Source organism: Populus trichocarpa, chromosome 17 (genome assembly GCF_000002775.5).
Source record: "Populus trichocarpa isolate Nisqually-1 chromosome 17, P.trichocarpa_v4.1, whole genome shotgun sequence".
NCBI lineage: Eukaryota > Viridiplantae > Streptophyta > Magnoliopsida > Malpighiales > Salicaceae > Populus > Populus trichocarpa.
The window spans coordinates 1183289-1205489 of NC_037301.2; the positions used below are offsets into that span (position 1 = coordinate 1183289).

Here is a 22201-nt window from a genome sequence, read left to right on the forward strand (position 1 = left end):
TGAGAGAGAGGGACAGCTAACAAATTGGAGTTTTTGGATCATTGCAATTGCCAATGGACCGAAGTACTATTCATTGATATTCTGTTTCCAATACAGTAAAGGTGCTTAGCTATGCACAGTTGCTGCTTCCTCTATAAATAAATTCACTTCAGTTACAGAGTAGGTCAGTAGATTTCACTAAAGAATACAAATTAAGGAATTGACTATTTCTCATGCATCAGCAATATTCTACAATCTTAAGGTTATTTCTCTAGTCAATGAAATCTGAAGATGAAGATTCGGTACCATCATCTGGGTCCCCGTTAATGTATTCCTCAACATCCAAATCCCCTAGCTCATCTTCATTTACGGCATCATCATCATCTTCATTGCCATCCATAACATAATCACTTCCCTCCAGTAAGTCATCAGACTTGCCATTAAAACCACCAGCATAGTCATCAACTCGCATATTATCATATTCATCTCCTGATGCCAGAATATTTTCATTTTCATCATCGTACTCAGATCTTTCAGAACTACTGGCATTTTCGGCATCCTCCACGAACCTTGTTTCATCACCATTCCAGTCATCCCTTCCCAAGCAATTTGTTGACTGTTCACGAATAGTTTCTTGAGGGATCTTTCTCTCAGGAATAAAATCAGAGGCTTGCTTGACTGCTTTTTGCCTACTTCTCACACTGCGACGTCCACGCTTACACCCTCCACGGCCACGAGGTCGTCCTTTCCATGACAATGCCTTCCCTAATCTGTCACTGCTCTTGGCTGCACTTCTCTTGCTAGATACAGATCTGGACCCAATAATCCTTGTTTGTGATCTCCCACCACGAGTGCGACCTCGACCCCTGCCCCGGATCCCTTGTTCGCGGCCCAGTCCTGCTAACCCAATCCCTACATCAACCCAATTATCTTCTTGAAATAACCCAGCTTTACGTGAACTTTCAGTGATTTCATGATCTGGGGTGTTCTTCATGGCAGCATACTTGGATGGAAGCTTCTAAGAAATGGTTAAGAATAAAGTCAGTAATATAGAGCTAGTAAACTTTCAATTTTGAAACGAGATTTTTGTTCTAGGTGTGAAAGTTGCTTGCATTAGAATGCTTCTTTGACAAAATGAAACCGCGTAATTACCACCGTTCTATGTGTTTTACAACATGGGATGATTAATGATAGCTCAGCTCTGCTCTGCCCATCAAATTTATACCTTATTCTACATTTAAATTTATAACTACATTGTTTCAAGAAACATTAAGAACTGCAGACCTATATCCCTCAGTAATAGTATTAGCATTACTTACCTCTGGTTTCTACTACTTCAAAATGCACATTTAATGACATAGAGACATGTTAAGGGAAGCAGGACTTCATGACATCAGCCTAGTGTTGAAAAAGGCATTTGGTCTTTTCTTTTTCTTTTTCTTTTGCTCGAACTAACAACACATACAAGTGGTTTTTGTTTATCTCACATCATCCAGGACAAAACTTCTGATACAAAGACTACTCACAATGAAGCTCCTAGTGCTCCTGTCCTTATGAGCCTCCGGTTTTTGATGCAGCGTGTATGAGATTGAAGCATCAAATTCAATGACCCTTAGAGCTACAGCAGCTGTTGTTTGTGGCAACCATGGAAGCACAGGAACTGTTTCTGTATTGAAAGAACCATAAGCAGCACATCCAGATGGGTCAGATGATCTCAAAAGTTCACTGCTGGTTTCATAGTTCGAAGACAAATAGTCCCTCTTCATGCCACCCTCCAATAGTGTCAGAATCTGAGGAAGAGAAATGCACATTTACATCTTAACAAACCCTCCAAATTAATTTCAATGAGGAGAATTGAAAAGGATAGACAATAAGCAAGAAGGAAAAGGAAGGAACACAATTACCCAGCATAACATTGTCAGACAATGACAAAAATGGTACAAGTTACACAACATTACCAAGTACATGTTATGTTCTGGCATTACATGATTAACGGATGTAGATTAGGAATACTCCAAATGCAACAAACACAGTGGCTTCAGTAAACTTCCACTCAACATGTCACCTTCATTTTGATGCTAAATAAAGAGCCTATCCAACAAATTCATAAAAAATATATATTCCAGAAGATGCGCAGAATAAATTTCAAACTCTTGCACCTGTGATAGCAATGTGGTTTACTTTTCACTATTCATTATGCATTCCAGGAACCAGTTATGCACTCACTACGGTGTAGCTGTTTAATTGATCTATCAATAATATTCTGGAACCAATTCAAAATCTTGCACCTATAAAATAATGCGGTTCACTTTCATGGTACATTCCATGGAACCAATCATGTACTCAATAAGATGTGGTGAGACTGCTATATAATCAATCCATCAATGGTATTCTCAAACTGAAACAAAAAGCATATTGTTATAACCAGGCATTTATTCTTTCTGCAGATGTTTCTGATGGAATACCACTTTCGTTGCTTTTAAATGTGTCATCTTTTGACACCCAATGGTATTTTCAGTAAGAAGAAAAAAGTGAAGTTCATCTTTTGCGTTTTGGTTTCAACATGAAAACATAATCGTCATCATTGGATTTTAATATAATCTCAAATGCTAAGCCGTGGTTCCAATATCCCAGGCTCACATCCTCATAATCCAAGTAGATAGGAGAGCACAGAAATTCATGTCACAAGCAAGGCCAAACATAAACCTGAAGTAGGTCTTCAACAGACGATGAGGACTGCAGCTTCATACCCCAAGATTTCCGGTAGTCATCAGTCCAAACAGGTTGGAGAGCTTCTGGCAGAACTGAAACCTGTCAACCAAAAGCACACAAAATTTAAGAAAACACAATGAGTGGCAACATGCTTGCCATGCTGTTATTCATTATAGTGATGGGGGCAACAAGCATATATCTAAATCAAAAAATAACATTGAACTACTTGCCTCAATCAAAGCTAGTAGCAATTTAAGCAATCTGATCCTCAGCGGAAAAGATGAGCTACACAAAGCACTGTCAGGGTCCACCTTTAGCTTCCTTTCACAATGAGCCACGTGCTCAGAGATATTCAAGCCAACCTGGGAGGCATCATATGTCTTGTGGCAAGAAGGGCAATGGTTGTCTTCAGATAAATAAGTGTCATGACAGTAATCACAAACACCAAGCCGTTGTGTGCATCTTTTCTTCCCATACTTCATGGCACACAATACAGAAGACTTGAAGCATTCTTTCCACATCCACTTCTCAAAATCTTGAAATCTCTTCAAGGCATGATTTTTTTCAATTTCATTCCTTCCAAGCTCGATTGTGAAAGATGTTGAGGTCTCAGACATATCAGAATCTGGAATACAGACAGTGCTTTGTGGACTATCCATACCAGAGCCACATTCAATGCCAGCAGCTGTTTCAACAGCTTCAGCTTTGATTGGGCCTTTACTTTTCCCTTCAGTGCTAGCATGTAGCATTCTCTTCCTGAGAGTTTCCTTGAAAGGCACCTCAATCTTGTGCAGCATTGCATGCAAATGGGATTCCCTAACCCCACGTACATCCAAAGATGACAACAGAGCATTAAAACCCTGCATAAATACCATGCAAATGATGAAAACAAACAATAGAATAACAAAAAATGGGTTTGTGGTCAGTTTAAAAAATACATAGAGATGACTAGCCATTGTTTCATGGTAAACAAAAGTTTACAATGACTTGAACAGGGAACTTATAAATTTTATTAGCTCTGCAGAACACAATTATATATGTGGCGGCAGCCTTCATTTACTCTCTTTATCAACACCAATTTTAACAAACATAGAGCAAAACATCGCTAATACGCAAGCCGCAGTATAAATCATGCATACTGCACATGAATGATCAAAACAACACCATGTATACATGTGCACAAAATAATCCAGTATCGTATGACTCATACATAGAGACTTGTGAAGCCCATGAGGATGAAATTTCTACCTCTTCAGAATCAATAACCCTCCAGCGACCATCGTGTAACTCAACAAAGATCCTGCCACAGCCAGGATCATTGCGGGAAGCAGATGTAGTGAACTGCCAGTACCGATTACGCCTGCGATCCTGACCAAGGGGCAAAGATCTATATACATACATCTCTTCTGCCCTGTGACCAATAACAGATTTTAACTGTGAACGTGACTTTTCATTTGCATGTCCAGTTTGTTGATATGGCAGATTATCTGTATCAGCAGATAAATCTTGCATTTGCATGTTTCCTTCAGAAGACATGTTAGTCAGATAATTCATGTCACTCTGCTGGTCACTTGATCTTTCTTGCTGAAAAGAAGCATTCACGGACATCCCATTACTTCTGTCATCAACATTTACCATAGGGCTTTGTCTACCCTCTGATGCAGAAATTGTAAGGTTCAATTCCATCTTGTTCCCTGTAAATGATGAATATTGTGTCCTCATGACAAACTCTTCCTTCATACGACGTTTATCAAGTTGTGCTTCTGCCCACATTTGCTTCTTTAAAGCATTTGCTGCTTCTAAGCGTTCCTGAACAATTCTCATCTGAGATTAGAGACAAGCATATTGCATTTTTTAAGATTTCACCAGAAGCAAAAAGAAATGGTACCTCAAGAACGATGCGGATAGAGTTTCCTTCAATTGCCACACCAATCAATGCAACAAGTGCACTAAGACGCTCCTCAACACTCAGATCAGAGTATTCCCCATCTGCAAGTCCTTGAACCCATGGCTCACCAGGGTTGCTTTCATCAATATCTACATCTCCTTGCACAGGAGTAGTGCAGATTTCAGCAACATCTACAGATCGATCAATGGAAGAAGCAACCCCCCTTACCTCATTAGTGCCTTCAGAATGCAGTGAAGTCAAACCCGCACCAACATTCACAAGGCTAACTTGTGGAGTTTTCAGAACATCACCACTTTCCTTCCCATTCATCAAGAGTGTTTTCCCATTAAATTCATTAACTTCAGGAGAATCATGAGCCTCTTTCTTAGAATTTAATTCAGTACCTAAATCATCAATGTCAGGATCCTCTGCCACATCACTTTCAGAATCTTCATCTCTTTCAGCATCATCAGCATCTTCTCCATCTACAATACCACTTTTAAATACCCGAATTCTTTCTCTGGCAGCAGAAAGTATTGCCTCTGCATCAGCTGGGTCCTTCCTATATGGAGGACGTACACAATATGTTGATGGAGCCGTTCTCTCAAAAAGTTTAGAATCCCTTGACAAAGCAGCAGCAATTGATGCTTCAGGTGTCTTGCTTGTTGTAAGATCCCTCAGACCAGATTTCTTTCCAAGATAAGAAAAGGCAAAGTGAACAGATAAGGCAAGTTTATGCGATGGTGAGACAAATACAAACAGCTAGCGCTATAAAATTACCTGAATCTTGTCTGCTACTTCTAATATGGTCAAACCCTTGCTCCCCTCAAGAGACAGAACATGAAACGAAGCAAATTTAACAGTACCAGGCGTCAAACGATGCCTAGATCTGCGTGGATTAGAAAATCCCCTTTCTTGCATTATGGCAAAAGCATTTTCAACAGCTGCTCCATTCCGTAAATTGGTGATAACATCTTCACCATCATTACCCTGAATTTTAATACCAGACAAGGCAAAAAAAAAATCAAGGAAAATCACAGGAAAAAAATAACAATAGGAATGAAAGTGAAATCTTGAAATGCATGCTATATCTTTTGTATTATTTTAAGAAAGTTAATGCACAAAATTATCATTTTCATTTTTATTCTGACAAAACGCTACTTCCTGAAAACAGAATCCGCAACTTCTTAGCAATCCAAAGCATTATGAGATTGTGTTCTTCCAAGCTTCTGAAGTACATAAATTGAAATTCCTCAAGCTTGGATAAAAACTGCAACTCATTCACACAGGCAACTACGCCACCATGAACATGCAGCATCAAATATCATTAGCACATGCTACATTTTTTGACATTTCTCAAACAATTGTCAACTTAATCAAAACAACAGCACATCTCAGACCATCAGTTGATATATGTCAGCATCCCCTGTGGTCAAGCAAATACATTTGATCAACAAGTCAAACAATAGAAGTTGAGCTAACCAACCACAAACTTGAGAGAATTCAAAAACTAAAAAGAAATGAAAATAAGGCCAAGCGCCAGCATATGCCCACAAATGGATAAAGAAAACTTAAGAACCACAACAAGCAAAAAACTAAACCTATTTCACAATATAACAAATACTGAAGCAGAATTAAACCCTAGTATAAACTGTTGACAAAATAAGTCGACCTACATGGATTAGAGCATTCTGAAAAACAAGAAAACTTATAATCGCCAGCCAGCCATCTAACTTGTATAAAACTATCATAAATGCTCGTCTTTAGAATCAGCAAGAAATCAAAATTAGAAAACAGTCCAAGCTGTCATAACCCATCCCAGTCCCAGCAATGGATAACCAAACCTTGAACATGAGTAACTGAAGGAGAAAAATTACTGCATTGAAAAATGATAACCCAAAGAAAAAAGGAACCACCTCATTATCATCACAGAGATATGCCTGCTCAACATTCCTTTTCTTCAGTTGTGGTCCAAAACCTGCAGAAAGACCGAATTGCCGCAATATTTCAGGCCAAGTTAATGGATTTAAGTGCCGCTGCCAGCTACGTATATCAAAACCCCATGCATATGCCTGACACAGAAGCCAAAAATAATTTAGGATGAAAAAAAGGAGCATAATTGAGGAGATCAAATTGCCACAGCAACACACAACAAAGAAGACTTACCCCTTCAACAATCTGAGGATGTCCACCACCAGGATTAGCAGCACTGTTCTGATTTGGCCCCAGACTAGTTGCCGGTGTCCTGGCAACATCTTCGATATCTTTAATGATGGATTTTAATAAAGAAATGTGTATCTCGCCTAATAACCTTGGTTCCTGAAAGTAGAGGAAGCAGGAAAGACATCTGAATTCCACAAATGTAGGGCAACCCTATATCAGATACCGGTCAGGAAAAGATTCACAGATACTTACATAATCATGAAAAGCTTGGACAAACTCATCGAGAGTGAATGGCCATATCCCAAGAACATCCACAAAAGTGATTAAGAACCTCCAAACCTATAAATTTACAGTTTCATTCAAAATCTTTGAGAAGAACAAAAATAAGAAAAGAAAGAAATGGCTGTGCATTTGGCATTCTAGAAGTGGTGGAATGATGAATTTTCCTTCCAAAAAATGAACTCCTCCAAAGATTTATTATTCCCAAGTCCAAAAAAAACAAGAGAATGTGCCTAGAAACCCTCTATAGTGGGATTTATAGAAATAGGTGGCATAGATATTCTTGCTTGAGAAAAAGGACACCATAACAATAGCAACCACAAGAAACAATAAAATCAACCTTCAACTATGTAAAGGAGAAGTGAGATTTTGGGTTGACAAGAGGGATTGGTTTTAAAGGAGACAAAATAAAACAATGCATTGATGATGAGATAATACATATTAACAAGTAATAAAAACTCATTTTATCTCAATTCATTAACACCACCTACCGCACATATGGTATTTTCAAAATAATTACTTGAAAATTCATCACCCATCTGCCTACAGAAACCCTGTTATTCATTATGATTCACAGCTATGCATGAGAAAGAGAGTGAAATGTCCCAACAAACTGATTTTTATGCCTACTTGAAGCAAAATAAAATGGCAGGGGGAACACTGAAAGAGAGTAACATTTGTCCTCAATGAAGCAGCAAAAAAACACAGGAAACAAAATGATTTTTTAACCAACTTAAATCAAAATACAAATGACACACAAAGGATCAATATCTGAAATAAAAGCATAAAATGATATTAAAATATGACTCAAAGAAAAACTAAAATTTCCAAATTCCTTCTGTTTTCTATAGAGCAGCCGTCACATTCCACAAAATAATGGCAAATATGAGATGAGATTATGCACCATGGATGCAACATAAGTGTGCAAAGAAGTTCTGTGATCATTTACTTAAGAGAGTGTTCTGTCGCATACTTGCATTCCAGTCTTAACTACTACCATCCTTCCAGGACAGGTAGAGAGGAACAAGAAATAGGAAGAACTACAGAAACTCACCATAAGAAGATTTCCTATATTCTCCTCAGAACCATTCCAGGGTTGAATAAGAAAAGGCCTCTTTAAAAGCACAGATTTGGGAGGGAACTTGGTCAGCTTATCTGAAAAGCAATTTAACATGTCAAGCTCGAGTGTAATGAAAATTGACCAACAATAAATCAAGATAAATGCATGAGCCTCGTAAAACATTTAAGGAAAAAATTGCACGGCAGTAAATCTTCCAAGGCTGTGACTTAATATTTTGCAATGGTATCAGAACGGTTTCCTTGATCAAACTAGACATTACCAACCTCGAAATAAATCTAGATTTTGCAAAGTTTCAAAGTCCAACGGAATTATAGAAGGTAACCCCTTGCTGGAGGCAGCTAGCTCCATGAGTTCCAAACGTTCATCCTCGACAAGCTCCAGTGATTCTTTAGCCATCCTACGTGCAATTGCCCTCTCACTAGCAGCTTTCTGCCTTGCTGCCTCCCTTTGTCTACGCAATTCTTCCTTTTGCCTCATTTTCTCAACCTGAGTACATAAATGAAAAAAAAAAAAAAGTGCCCCATTTATCCTCAGAGGCAAGATATAAAAGGACGGTCTTAAATAGGGTATCTGAACCTACTCTGATAGACTCCTTCTGCAAGAATTTTTCCCTGCGCTCCAGTTCACGCCTTTGCTCCCTCTGGTGTCTCTCTACTTCTCGCTGCTTTTCACGCAACAACCTTTCTTCTTCCTTCCGCCTTTCACGGTCATGTCTTTCCATTTCTTTCCTTATTTGCTCTTCTCTCTGAACATACAAGTGACATAACACTGTCAGTATGACCTTATAGATTTGAAAAGGAAAGGCTTGTATGGTAAGACCCAGACCTTTCGGTTCAAAATATCTTGTTTTTCAAGCTCTTTTCGGATCCTTTTTTCATGGGCTTCAACTTCACGAGCTATTCTTGCCTCCTCACTCTGCAAAAAGTCAAAAAGGTGCATTGTTTACCAGTCTACATTTAAAAAATTATGAAATGCTTCACATAATACCTTGCGTTTCCTCTCCATGCGCAAAGCATTCTCATCATGGGTCACTCTCTGATCAGATGACATAAAAGGATTGTCCAATGCAGTAATTGGGTGGGCACCAATTTGCACATCCATACCAACATTTGTAAAAGGGATTTTTTGTGAAGTATTTTCATACTCTCCTGTAGCAGATGGCAAGAGATGGCCCTGCCTGCCTTCTTGAGGCATAAGAGTTAAACTAGGCACCTGACTTGAAAAACCATATCCAGAGGACACTTGTTCATTAGCATGCATGAATGATCGGGTAGCAGATAGTGATCCAGTCTTTGTATTATGACCATCCGCAGGTGAGCCATACTGAAAGGACGGGGCAGCTCTTTCATATGCCTCTGCTTTAACAGTTGGCTGCTGTGGGAGGAACTGGTATTCGTGCAGAGTCCTTGTAGTACCCTGAAGAATGAAACACATGATCATGCCATTTATTATCCATCAAAATTCCTGTGGTAAGAGGGGGCAGAATAAATTCCACAGCTTACAAAAGATGATATCACCAACTGAAAAATATCACCATCAAAATCCATGGGGCTAAAGTGGGTGGTGTATAAATTCCACAGTTCACAAGAAGATGACATCACCGATAGATAAGCATCAAAACAAAAGAAACTGGGTGATATAAAGTATTGCAAAAGCCAGGGAAAAAAAGAGCAACAATAATGGGAGAAAAATAGTTTTAATTTTCAGAAGTAAAAGGATGGAGTAAGAGTGCATCTTCACCTTGATGGGTTTTATATCAGGTCGCTCATATAGGTTGGTCTCGAAAATCCTTACAGGTTGCTTCTGCTGCCCTAGTGTTGCTGATCCTAGAATCATATAAAAAGCTCATCAGATGCTCATACTTGACCATTCTCAGCAATGCTTTCAGACAGCAGCACATAAAGCAGCAAAAAACTGCAGCAAGTAATTTAAAGTTTGAGCAAAACAAGAGAATGATTGATGTTCAACATGAAACAAGATGTAAAATTGAAATTGGAAGCACAAAAGATGTGCTTTTAATATATATATATATATATATATATATATGAACATTTCACATACTATATATCCCACAAAATCAATGTCCTTATTCAAGGAAGCTGACAGAACAAATCTATCTATGTTTTGGCAACAGAACTTGTGATGCTACTAGACACATACCAGTCATGGAGTGCATAAAAAAATAATGAACCAGAGATTGAAAGAAAAAATTAAAAGCAGGACCTTGTGGAATTGTCTATTGGTCTTTCTAATTTAAAAATACTTTCAAAATTTTGTTATACAACCACTTCCACCATCATCTCTAATTAACACTTATTGCAAATTAAGATTTCATGCATTCATACTCCACATATTACAACTGATTCTAACATCTAGTATATTTATAACTTCGTCAGAGCCAATATATCTCACAATTATTCATAATTCAATAAGAGTTATTTAAAGGGCACAAATTCAATCAATTTGATAAGAGTTATTTAGAAGGCTAAAATTCGATAATCGCATAAGATGTGCAAACCCAAAACACTTTTAGCCAGGGAAAACAATCTACAATCTACTGATCAGAATTGTCAATTACAGCACATTCAGTAATTTCACAAATTTTTCGCATAGCTGCAAATCTCAACATGTAGTCGTCAAATAAAAAAGTCAGAATCCAGGCAACAAAACTCGAAATCAACATTACCTATAGGTGCACCAAAAGCATCTGGTGGCAAGGGGTCAAACTCGATCCCAAGAATCGGACCATCCTCTCTCAGAGGCTCCCCCAACTGTGCTTCGACAAATGCTATCGCTCTAAGCTCAGCTACAGATTGCTGTGGCTCATAATACCTCTTCATTGCTTGCACATCAGCACTAATTCTTGGAACAGCCACCCCCGTTGGCCTCCCAACAGCTCGCCTTGAATCCACGCCGAGCCCAGATAGACTTGCTGACCCTGACCCATGTTCATTTCCCACCTCAGTCCCTACTCCCATTTCCACTCCACCTGGCATCCCTGCTGGGGATGGTGACTCCTTATGTGGGCGCTTCACCAATGGCGCCTTCCTGTCCTTCAAACGCCTATGACAGAACCACATCTGCAGCTGCCGATCAGACAGTCCTAATTGCACTGAAAGCTCAGCCCTTACTGCTTCTGATGGGTATGTATCCGCTAGTAAAAGAAAAACACAAATTTATACCAAATCAGCAACAAAATTAATAAAATCACCATAAGCTAATAATAATATATATATTAAAAAAAAAAAAAAAACTAACAAACCATATAAACAAGTTCTGCAAAAGTAATGAAACAAATTAAGTACAAAACTTAGCATTTTACAAACAAGCTTAACATTTCGGCTTCCCAAATCAAAATAACGCACAAAAATAGTTCAAAAAAAAAAACATTTGTTACAAAATCACAACAAAAAAATGAACCCAGGCTGTGCAAATGAACTAAAAAAGCAGAATGAATGAAACAAATTACACAAACCCCATTAAAAACCTCGACATTTCACAAGCTACCACTGCTTTTCAACTTCCAAAAAATCATAATAACCCAAACAAAATCACAAATTTACAACAAAATCATAAACAAAAAGTGCAAAAGTTCAAAACTTGAAACAAACAGACCTGCATAAGTTTTCTCCAAAATCTCAAGCTGAGAAGCAGTTTTCATTTTCCTCTTGGACTTACTTTCTCCTTCCCCTGGAGTCTTTTTCTTCTCCTCCACCTCTACACCGCCACTTCCACCACCACTACTAGCCTCCTCCATTACTCAAGATCACTACAAAGCTTCCAACTTCAACAAAAATACCAGATTCTAAAACAAACCCACTTCAGAAATCAACGAATAGATCCAAACCCACCAATTTAAACTTCAGCAAATCTCAAAAAATAAAACTTGACAGATTGATTCATGGATAAAGCTTCAAACTTTCTCTCTCTAAAAGAGGAGTTTTTAGGTAAAGCTTCTCTCTCCAAGAGAAGAATCAATGGTGGTGATGGTGTTTTTGGTTTTGGCGAGTCTTGTGATTTTGATGTGAGGGTAAGATTTAGATTTGATGAGAGAACAAAAGAGCAATTAATAATAAAAAAGATTGTTGTTTTTTGGTGGTGTTGAAAATGATAATAAAGTAGAAGTAGTAACAAAAAATAATGGTAAGAAGATTGATGTTTTGAGGTTTGATTTAATGTTTGAACAAGTGCTTCTATTGTTGTGTTTCTCTCTCTGGTTCCTTCCTTCATTTTGTTTTTTTTTTTTTTAAGAAATCTTTTGTTCTTTTTATTTGATTTTGAGGTTGTAATAATAATAAAATTGGGTATTTGTAGATAGATGATGCTAGAGACTACTTTTGTTTTGTTTTTCGAAATTCAAAGAAAAGAAAAGAAAGAGAGATTGGTGTTTGTTGTGTGAGAGGAAGAGATAGAGAGGGGAATTTTTTTATGTCTTTCTCTTTCTAGCTTTTGTTGTTCATGTTTTATTAATGGGTAAACTAATTTTCGGTCCTTGTAATTCTGGAATGTTTCAATTCAGTACTCATAAATTACCTTTTACAATATCAACTCCATAGGTTCTGGGAAGACTGTTTTTTTTTTTTTTTCAAGAGTCTTTTTGAAATGAAATAACAAACGGGACTTATTATCAAATAACAAAAAAAAATTGCACATTTTTTCCTAATTTTTCCAGTTTCTCTCTCCAATTCCACACACCATAAATAAACTCAACAACAAAATACATAAAAAAGTGGTATCACAAGAACAAATGGCCATGAAAAAGATATTTTGATGCTCTAATGATGATAATGTAAAGCTTGAGAAATTACAAGGACCAAGTAAGACACTAGAAAATCTAGAAGGGTTAGAATATAAATTATCCATTTTTATGTACTGAAATGGGTGTGGTTGTTTGGGTTCTTGGATTCTTTGGGAAAGAGAGAGAAAGGCCTTTAATCCAAAAACCAGCGTTTTTCTTTTAAGTGGATTGCTTTCAACTTGTGTCTTAACTCTTCAAGTACTTATTACCCAAGAAATTGTTTGAGTCGATAGCTGTTATGCTACTCTACCCTTTGGAGTGCGTGGAAGTTACGCTTTCTGAGATTATAATTTCACTCTCTCAACTGTTATAAAATCTAGATCAACCCGATAAATTAATCTAGAATTTAAAAACTAGCCAACTCAAGACTTGGAGTTGAAGAAAAAATAAGATAAGAAGTTGACCAACCTGACCTGATAAAAAATCAAGTCGAGCCACAACTTGATCCACTAAAAGTAAAACTAAATTAAAACTTGTTGATTTTTTATAAATTTTCTTTATCAAAACAATGTTATTTAATAAAAAAAAACAAGATTGGCTCAGTTTGACCCTCCGACGTAAAATATCTTAATTAGATATTAGATAGATTATTCATATTTATACTAGAGTATTGGTGTTTTTTTTTTAATATTCCTAAGCAACAAGTAATGGAATAAAAAACAAATAAATTGAATCCTGAGAGGTGTAGTTTAACTGATCAAGTCTTAGTTTTACTCTCCAGATGTCACTAGTTCGAGTCTCACAAACCTAATGACCACTGGAGACTTACATAATCGTTAACTTCAAGACATGTAGAATTAGTCGAGGTGCATATAGGTTAACCCAAATATCCACATTAATCTAAAAAAACAAATAAAGCACATAAACTATCACAACTATGAATAATAAATGTTGAGAAACTAACTCGATATCTATGCTAATCTTGCACTCTATGAATCTCCAGAATGATAATTTATGCGTGTTTCAAATATTGGTTTTAATTTTCATTGTAATATATAATTTATAATTCTTTTACTCTAAAATTGTGATTTAACATAGAGTTTTTTTAGGATTTTCTAATAAAAAACTATTTAAGATTAAATTAAGCTATACAATTTTCTCCTAACCAAAAGGCAACCTCTTATATTTAAATATACAACAATCAAAGAACTAAAATTAGGGTTAGGGCACAACAAAACCATGATTTCTCATGCAACTTTTAAGAGATTTCATTTAACGTGCTTGAAAGAACGAGTGGGTTTGTGCATTCTCTTCCTTAATAGGGACCTACCTTTCATTGTATAAAATTGAACATTGGACCCCACGTCATATTTCTTTCTTGTTTTTATTATTAGGATCTCCGAACCAACTAATGTTGACGTGAAATTTAGTTCGAGTTAATTTTTTTTAAAAATAGAATGATGGTTAACTTGGTATAATTTAATTGGTATTATCAAAACCTAATTTGATATAAAAAAATTAAAATAATATTATCTTGATTAATTCTAATTAACATATAAAATTTATTACTTGAATTTCAAATCATGACATGAATCGGGCAAGTAAAGTTTGGATGGAAGCAAGAATATCTTATTTTCTGTTTTTTTTTTGTTTTTACAATAAGAATTTCTTAAATTTTAAATGTGTAATTCTTTTTCTTTCTTATTTTTTTTATTAGAGATTTATATTTTTTTTAGATTAAATTTATCATTTATCTAGCTGTTGGTATTACGTTTCAAAAACGTTTTTGAAAAAATTTAAATTTTTTTATTTTTTTTTATTTTAAATTAATATTTTTTTGATATTTTCAAATCATTTTGATGTACTGATGTCAAAAATAATTTTTTAAAAATAAAAAAAATATTATTTTAATATATTTTAAAATAAAAATATTTTAAAAAACAATTACAATTATACTTCCAAACACGTAATTATTGCACTTTTCCAATCTAGACTACCTCAACGCTCATGACTGCCATGAAATATTCTTACAAGATTTTCTAGGTCAAGTTTTAATGGCAGGACTTTCTTGTATGAGAATTTTGATTATTTAATAAATGGGTGAAATTGGTAGGCCAACTTGTTGCCTACTTCAGGAGCCATGAAGCTGTGGTTGCTTTTTTCTTTTTTCTTTTTCTTCAATTTTTTCTGTTTAGGTGTGGAATGTTGAGATTTTTTAATGCAAGAAAAGTACCTTCCATTAATGTCAAAGTTTCTTTAATTATTTTTCTCCACTTTCAAAGTTGTTTTAATAGCATCATGGAAAAATTTCACCAAGAGCAAATTCCAGGGGTTGCATTCTCTTCTGTAATTATTTTTTTTTGGTGGAACTACTATTTTATCATGGATAAAAACAAGTGCTTTGTAAAAATATTTTTAATTAAAATATATTTTTTTTATTTTTTTTATCTTTGATAGAATAAGTATATCAAAATAATTGAAAAACATCTTTAAAAATATCAATTTAATTTTCTTCAAGTGAAAAATAATTTAAAAAAATAAAAAAAATATTTTAATATATTTTAAAATAAAAACATTTTAAAAAATAACTATTATTATAATACCAAACAACATCCATTTTTAGTCGACTATCAAATCAAACAAAAACTTGTAAGGATTGCTCTTTTCAAGTCATAGCGTGTTGTTTATAGTTTTTAGGTTCAAAATAAGTCTTTGAAAAAAACTCTTCTTTCTCCATTTGCTTGCATGTTATGTCTATCTAACAAGGCAGGCGCACATGAAAAATTTCAAAGAAAGTGTTTTGTCTTTGTTTTTATTTTATTATGAAATGAAAGGTTTTTTGGTATTGTTTGGGAACGTGGTGTAAATTCATTGTATTCCTAAAAAATTTAATTATTTTTACTAAAAAATAATTTTTTTGTGTGTTTTGGTACGCTAATTTCCATTTGCTTGCATGTTATGTCTATCTAACAAGGCAGGCGCACATGAAAAATTTCAAAGAAAGTGTTTTGTTTTTGTTTTTATTTTATTATGAAATGAAAGGTTCTTCGGTATTGTTTGAGAACGCGGTGCAAACTGTATTCATTGTATTCCTAAAAAATTTAATTTGTTTTGCTAAAAAATAATTTTTTTGTGAGTTTTGGATCGTTTTGGTACGCTGATCTCAAAAATAATTTTTAAAAAATAAAAATTATCATTTTAATATATTTCAGCATGAAAGCACTTTGAATGGAATGATAAATTTATTCCTTTTTTATTTTATAAATTTGCCATGTGGATCCGGATGATATTTTATAAATTTATTCCTTCTTTATTTTTTTGTAGTTAATTGCTAGCTCGAGGATGAAATGATAAATTTATGATCCTAAAATTATTAATTTATAAAAGTTTAAGTGTATATGTTTCATATATTAAAATAGTATTAACATAATAGGATTTGTCATGTGTTTTTCTTTCTCTCCTCAAATGGAACCAAGATTGAAAATATAATTAATTCGAAATGCTATAAAATTCTCCATTTCACAAAATATTGTAAGCGATTGGAAGAATCTTGAGTCTTATATTCAGTGGTGGAGCCAGAGTTTTTTAGATAAGGGAGCAAATTACTAACAAATATTATATAACTTTTTAATATGATTTTTTTTTAACTCGATTGGGTTACATGACTTGAAGTTTTGAATGATTCTTCATCCTCAAAATATTTATGCTTGAAATACTTGTCTAATGGCATGTTAATTTTAATTGATGAACTTGTTGATTTTTTTTTATTATCATTAATGTCTACATAATAATTAACACAACTACACAATAATTCGCTGTTAAACAAAAGTCAATTGAGTTATACAATAATTCTAAATCTTTCATATGAAATTCATAGTAAAATGCACATCAATTCATCAAAACTCATTTCAATTCATATCTATATGCATATATAATAAGTATGCATGTTTGGAAGTGTGGTTACGATTACTTTTTAAAGTGCTGTTCGTGCCGAAATGCATCAAAATGATGTTTTTTCATTTTTTAAAAATTATTTTTTAGATCAGCGCATCAAAACGATCCAAAACACAAGAAAAATTATTTTTTAGCAAAAAAAAATTTTTAATTTTTAGAAATTATACTTAATTATTTTTAGACATTTAAATTATTTCTAGACACACACACAAAAATTGTATGAACTCACTAAGTCAAATATATAAAACAAGTTTTAATACTATACTCTAGTTTCAAATAAGAGAAAATACCGAGATAGAAAATGTAGCTTATGGGATTTAAACCCATGCCCTCTCCTAACTCCAAGCATCTCATTAACAATTAATTACAAACAAATTTGTGATATAAAATGACAATTAATATATGTATATTGTAAATTAAAAGACCTCAATTAAATAATTAATCCATGATTATAGTGAATTAAGAGATCTCAGTTAAATAATTTCAATAATCTACTTTGCCAGTATAAGAGATGTCAAGAATAGTGATTTTGCATGAATATTAATTTATTCATTTATAATAAGAAAAGAAACATATAATTAGTAAATTTAAACATTTATTTTGAACACATTCATATCAAAACCCCTAAATTATCAGAAACCCTAATATTTTTAATAACTAATTATAAAAGAATAAAACTAAAATTAAACAATAAAATAAATAGAAAAGATGAAAGAAATTTACTTAAAACATAAAGTAAAAGAAATTACTTACTTATTTGGACTTGAAAAAAAATTTATATAAGAGAAAGAGACAAACAACCGAGGCTAAAAAAAAATGTGGCTCTTTGTTTATAAAAAAAAATTTAAGCAAATGAGCTGAATATATATATATATATATATATAAACGTCAATAATAACTTTTCACTTTTCTTTTTTTTATTAAACCCTCACCAAAACTATTATATTAATATTCTAATATAAAAAATATTTTTAAAAAAATTAAAGGAGCATTTTGTCCTCACTTGGCTCCACCACTGCTTATAATAGATTTTGCTTTTACAAGAAAACATACTTATTTCCCACTATTCTCCTTTCTAAAAGTTTCTAAACTTTAATTGTAACAGAATTAATATTTTTAAGTATATTTTTATAATCTTATTGTATTAATATTATAAATTATAAAAATATATAAAAAATCATTTTAATATATTTTTAATTATAAATTTTTGTGACACATTACTAATCACAAAATCACAAAAGTATATACCATGAGTTCCTTTTTATTTATTTTTTGCACTGTACATCAATTTGTTTTTCCAAATGTTACAAGTATATTTGTTTAAGAAATACCTTGCTACACATATTTCATGAAAAAACATGTATTAAATATTTTTCATGATAAAATACGTTATTAATAGCATCTCACTAACAAACACTCTTTTTTAGTCCAGCAATATTCATATTCGTAGAGTTTATATATTAACAAAGATTATTATTTTGTCTTCAAGGGGTGTAGCGTGATAATAAAGAGCTTGAGATCTGCACAGCAGGTCTCGAGTTCAAGTCAGGGCGTGCACCTCTTGTAAGAGTTTGGGACAGCCGGGGTTTTACTCGCTCATCTGAGCCCACAAAGTGCGCTTTCCAAAAGATAAAGTTTTCTCGAATTCAAAAAAAAAAAAAAAAAATTATTTCGTTAACAGAGCAATGAAATTCATGGCTCAGTTCATTTAATCATGTCATAATTTTCAGTTTAATTTCGTACTATCGGGTCCTCTCGTGTACAAAAGAGACTGCAACAGGACCATATATATTTACTCCCGCCATACCTGCACCCTATGCTACTGAGTGGTTCATGTTTATTCAACCCGCAGGAGATCTAAGAATGAAGAAGAACGGCAAGATTTTGGTTTCGTCCCTGTAGTCTTGAGAGAGTTCCACTCAAGCCCTTATAGTTTGAGGATATTTTATTCAATTAGGAGTTAAATATGGGGGGCTTCAGTATGAAAAAAAATAAAATTACTAGTTAGGTTAGCTTAAATTTCAAATTAAGATGATATTAAGACACCAAGCAAATGGAAGATTCTATCATCTTATCATAGTCGTTGTTAAACCTTGCCTGGGTGATGAATTGACTTCGAACAATGTAATGTTTGGAGTTTGGTTTGAATTAAATTTTTAATTAAACTAAAAAAGATATTGACTTGACTAAAATCAATTAATTCCGCCAAGTTTTTGTGAGTTAATTGAACCATGCTGTTTGGGCACCGTGTTTCTAAAAAATTTAATTTTTTTTATGTTTTGGATCATTTTGATGCACTGATATTAAAAATAATTTTAAAAAAATAAAAAAATATTATTTTAATATATTTCGACACAATAAACACTTTAAAAAAATATTATTTTAAATACAAAATGCTTCCATTTTAATAAAATAATCAGCTCAAGTTGCTTCGATGACTCAAGAGCTGAACTAATTAGCTAGGTTTTTTCAGATCAATTTGTGGGTTGGCCCAATATATAATCATGGAGATTTTATAATTATACTCTCTACAAGTCATAATTGATAGGTTTAAAATATCATATACGTCATGCCATACACGGCCATCAGCTTAGATTTGAAGAATCACATCCATAGCTTTGCCTGAGGTCCCGTCATGTATATCAGGAATTTGTACACTTAAATTACTTGTTTCAAATTAAAAAATTGACAAGAAGGGTACAGATACGAAATTTTTATTAACAAGAATAAATTTCTATTAAATATTTTAAAAATAAATCTTCTAATTCTCGAGATTAGTAGTAATCTCATGATATTTGAAAGGGAAATCTTCTCCACATCATTAGTAATCCCATCTCCATTAGAAATGAGTGGAATTTGCCTCATAATAAAGGGTGTATTTGAAATTATTGTAGCGCTAATGTTTTAAAGTATATTTTAATTAAAAATATATTAAAATATATTATTTTATAAAAAAATTATTTTTAATATCAACACATCAAAACGATTTATAAAATTATTTTTGTAGAGGCAAGTTGTAAAATTAAAAAATACTCCTACTTCTCTCCTGTAATGTAAAATAATTACTTCATAATATTTATTTTTAATATTTATTCAATTATAGATTAAATTATATTTTTTATTTATTTACTTTCTATAGAATTTTTTAGTATTGGTCTTGAAAGTAAATTCGGTTATTTCATGTATTTTTATTTGTCATTTTGTATTAGTTTTTTTAGTAAATTTTTTAAATTGATTTTTTTCCCAATTCCATTCTTCAATATATATTTTGAATAATTTTTTAAAACAATTTATAAAATTAGAATTTATTTGTAATTTCATCCTTTTTTTTTTAATCTTTTAAATTTACTCCACATTCTTTTGCTTCCATCCACCGAATTTGGTTTGCTTGATTTTTGTTGTTATTTTTTTTTTAATTGAACCTCTACTAGAGATCCCTTGTGTAAATTTTAGGTTTGTTACTCACAATGAAGTTCGAGCCTTACTTAAACACAAAACCCTGAAAACTTCCATTAATACTCATCTTGGGATCTTTAAATTTTTTTGTGGGATACATGTAGCATGATCAAATGGATGATGAAAATAATAGAGTTGTTTATTGCATCCGATCGGGATACAACTCACTCAAATTATCATTTTGAATTGCATTATAATTCTTGGAAATCTCGAAGAGCATGGACATAATTTTGATGGAGACAAGAAATTAATTGCAGGTCTTTAATTACAAAGGAAAACGAAGGTGCTTTACATGTCCAATTTTTTCTCCTTTTCTCTTTCACCATTGTCATAAAACTTGGAAGAACACGCCTTCTGCAGAATGAGAGGCCTGATTTTACTCTTTCCAAGGCATAATGGATGTATATCTTATGGAACTCTGAGCCAGTTTTTCAAGATATTGTTGGTTAATTAATGTAAATGGTATTTTAAATTTCTTTGAATCTGCTTAGAACATGACTCACATTAAAATTTTCATGGGAATCCTGAAAACAAATGAAGAAAAAGGAAGTACTAATTACGCGACAGAGGGCAGCCAATTCCATGGCGTTTGCTAGGGAATGCAAGAAACAAGATGCTGCAGATGACGCCAATCGTAGCAGGCACAACAATGAGAAGGTCCTTCGCCTCATCTGATGGCGCTGGAAAGAAGCACTTGGCAACATTCTTGTCAAACAATGAAACTGCACCAAAAACCAAGATAGACATGAAGGCATGCAAGACATCAATGAACTTCAGCTTGTATTTAGCGGCCTCTTCCGGCGAAAGTTCCGCCGTTGCATCAATAATCCACAAGCCTTTGAAAGTCACCATTCCATACCGGACCTTGCCTCTTGCGTCCCTGAAGCTATCGGTGAAGCATAAGAGAAAGCAAGCTAGGCCACACACGGCTAAAAGACTTGATGTCAAAGTTTGGCTCGTAACGGAGCGACATTGGCCTTCATGTGTTAATATTGGAGATAGAATCTGGAATGTGAGGACCGAACCCGTGGGGAGAAGCCTGGCTAAATGCGCCGTGCCTTTGAATGTCTTCCTTATGGCCTTTTGCCCTGGTGTTTTTTCTGGTTTTTGCAGTACATTTTCTAAAAAGGGTTGTGCAATTTCTGCTCCTTCTTGCACCAATACATTAATATCCATGGCCTGAATTCACCTCCAATTTCCCTCGCTCTTTCTGAATTGTTTGATCAGCACAGAGTTCTGTGGGGAATTGAGGGATTTATTGTGTTAACGGGATGGCTTTAATTTGCATGAAGACAGATAGAAACACAATTTTAGGAGGTGGTTTTCCAGTTTGTTGTTAGCCAGAATAATTTAGCTAGCTTATGTACAAGGTTGATGGGATAATTTCTTCTTTTTTTTTTCAAGTATTCAAACCTTTTCATAACTGTTGTCAAAGAAGTTAAGAGATGCAGTTACAATGATGAATGAGTTGGAAAAAAAATTTATTGTTGAGTGGTTTCCTTAAAATGACAACCTGCTCGTTTGACTACTCCTGCCCAAAGTTAATAAACCTGAAAAATGTTAGGCTAGTTAATACGGAAAGATCTAAATCAATTTTTTTTAAAAAAATTTAAAATATGATGTTTTGAAGAATTTGTTTTAAGCAAAACCAAATTGACGGGGTTGACAAGTTCATAAGTTAACTTATTAGATTAACCAGTTTAACTTTTAATTAATTTTTTTAAAATTTGATTCAAAATAAAATTGAGTTTTGAATCAATTTATCAGAGCTGAGCCGGATTTACTAAATATGTTTTTAGATGGGTTGTCTTCGATGGAATTAAAATTAATTATTGATATTAGTTGTATTGAGTTAATATATTTGATAATAGGATATGATCATAAAAGATTGAATACCTTGTTGCTTAATTAGGTACAAACAGGTCATAAAGAAACTAATCACAAAAAAAAA

At 33.6% G+C, this 22201-nt stretch overlaps 2 protein-coding genes across 2 annotated transcripts; both read right to left on the bottom strand.

Moving 5' to 3' along the window:
* Positions 1 to 54: 54 nt before the first annotated feature.
* Positions 55 to 12506, bottom strand: LOC18106807 (homeobox-DDT domain protein RLT2). Its single transcript, XM_024588869.2, has 18 exons — positions 11718 to 12506; positions 10789 to 11256; positions 9843 to 9928; positions 9090 to 9518; positions 8928 to 9017; positions 8683 to 8847; positions 8366 to 8588; positions 8076 to 8176; positions 6995 to 7081; positions 6746 to 6898; positions 6496 to 6651; positions 5360 to 5569; positions 4580 to 5269; positions 3940 to 4500; positions 2922 to 3551; positions 2686 to 2790; positions 1506 to 1769; positions 55 to 997 (listed from the first exon to the last, which is right to left on the bottom strand). Exons 1-18 carry the CDS (start codon positions 11857 to 11859, stop codon positions 251 to 253), a joined length of 5307 nt encoding a protein of 1768 aa, XP_024444637.2. The 5' UTR covers positions 11860 to 12506; the 3' UTR covers positions 55 to 250.
* Positions 12507 to 20802: 8296 nt separating this feature from the next.
* Positions 20803 to 21504, bottom strand: LOC18106808 (protein DMP7). Its single transcript, XM_006372696.3, has one exon. It carries the CDS (start codon positions 21424 to 21426, stop codon positions 20803 to 20805), a length of 624 nt encoding a protein of 207 aa, XP_006372758.1. The 5' UTR covers positions 21427 to 21504.
* Between the last annotated feature and the right edge of the window lie 697 nt (positions 21505 to 22201).

Coding starts and splice junctions, on each gene's coding strand:
- LOC18106808 (XM_006372696.3), bottom strand. CDS start 21,426: ATGGATATTAATGTATTGGTGCAAGAAGGAGCAGAAATTGCACAACCC.
- LOC18106807 (XM_024588869.2), bottom strand. CDS start 11,859: ATGGAGGAGGCTAGTAGTGGTGGTGGAAGTGGCGGTGTAGAGGTGGAG. Junction 9,018..9,089: donor GCATGGAGAGGAAACGCAAG/GTATTATGTGAA, acceptor GACTTTTTGCAG/AGTGAGGAGGCAAGAATAGC. Junction 5,570..6,495: donor ATCTCTGTGATGATAATGAG/GTGGTTCCTTTT, acceptor ATTAAAATTCAG/GGTAATGATGGTGAAGATGT.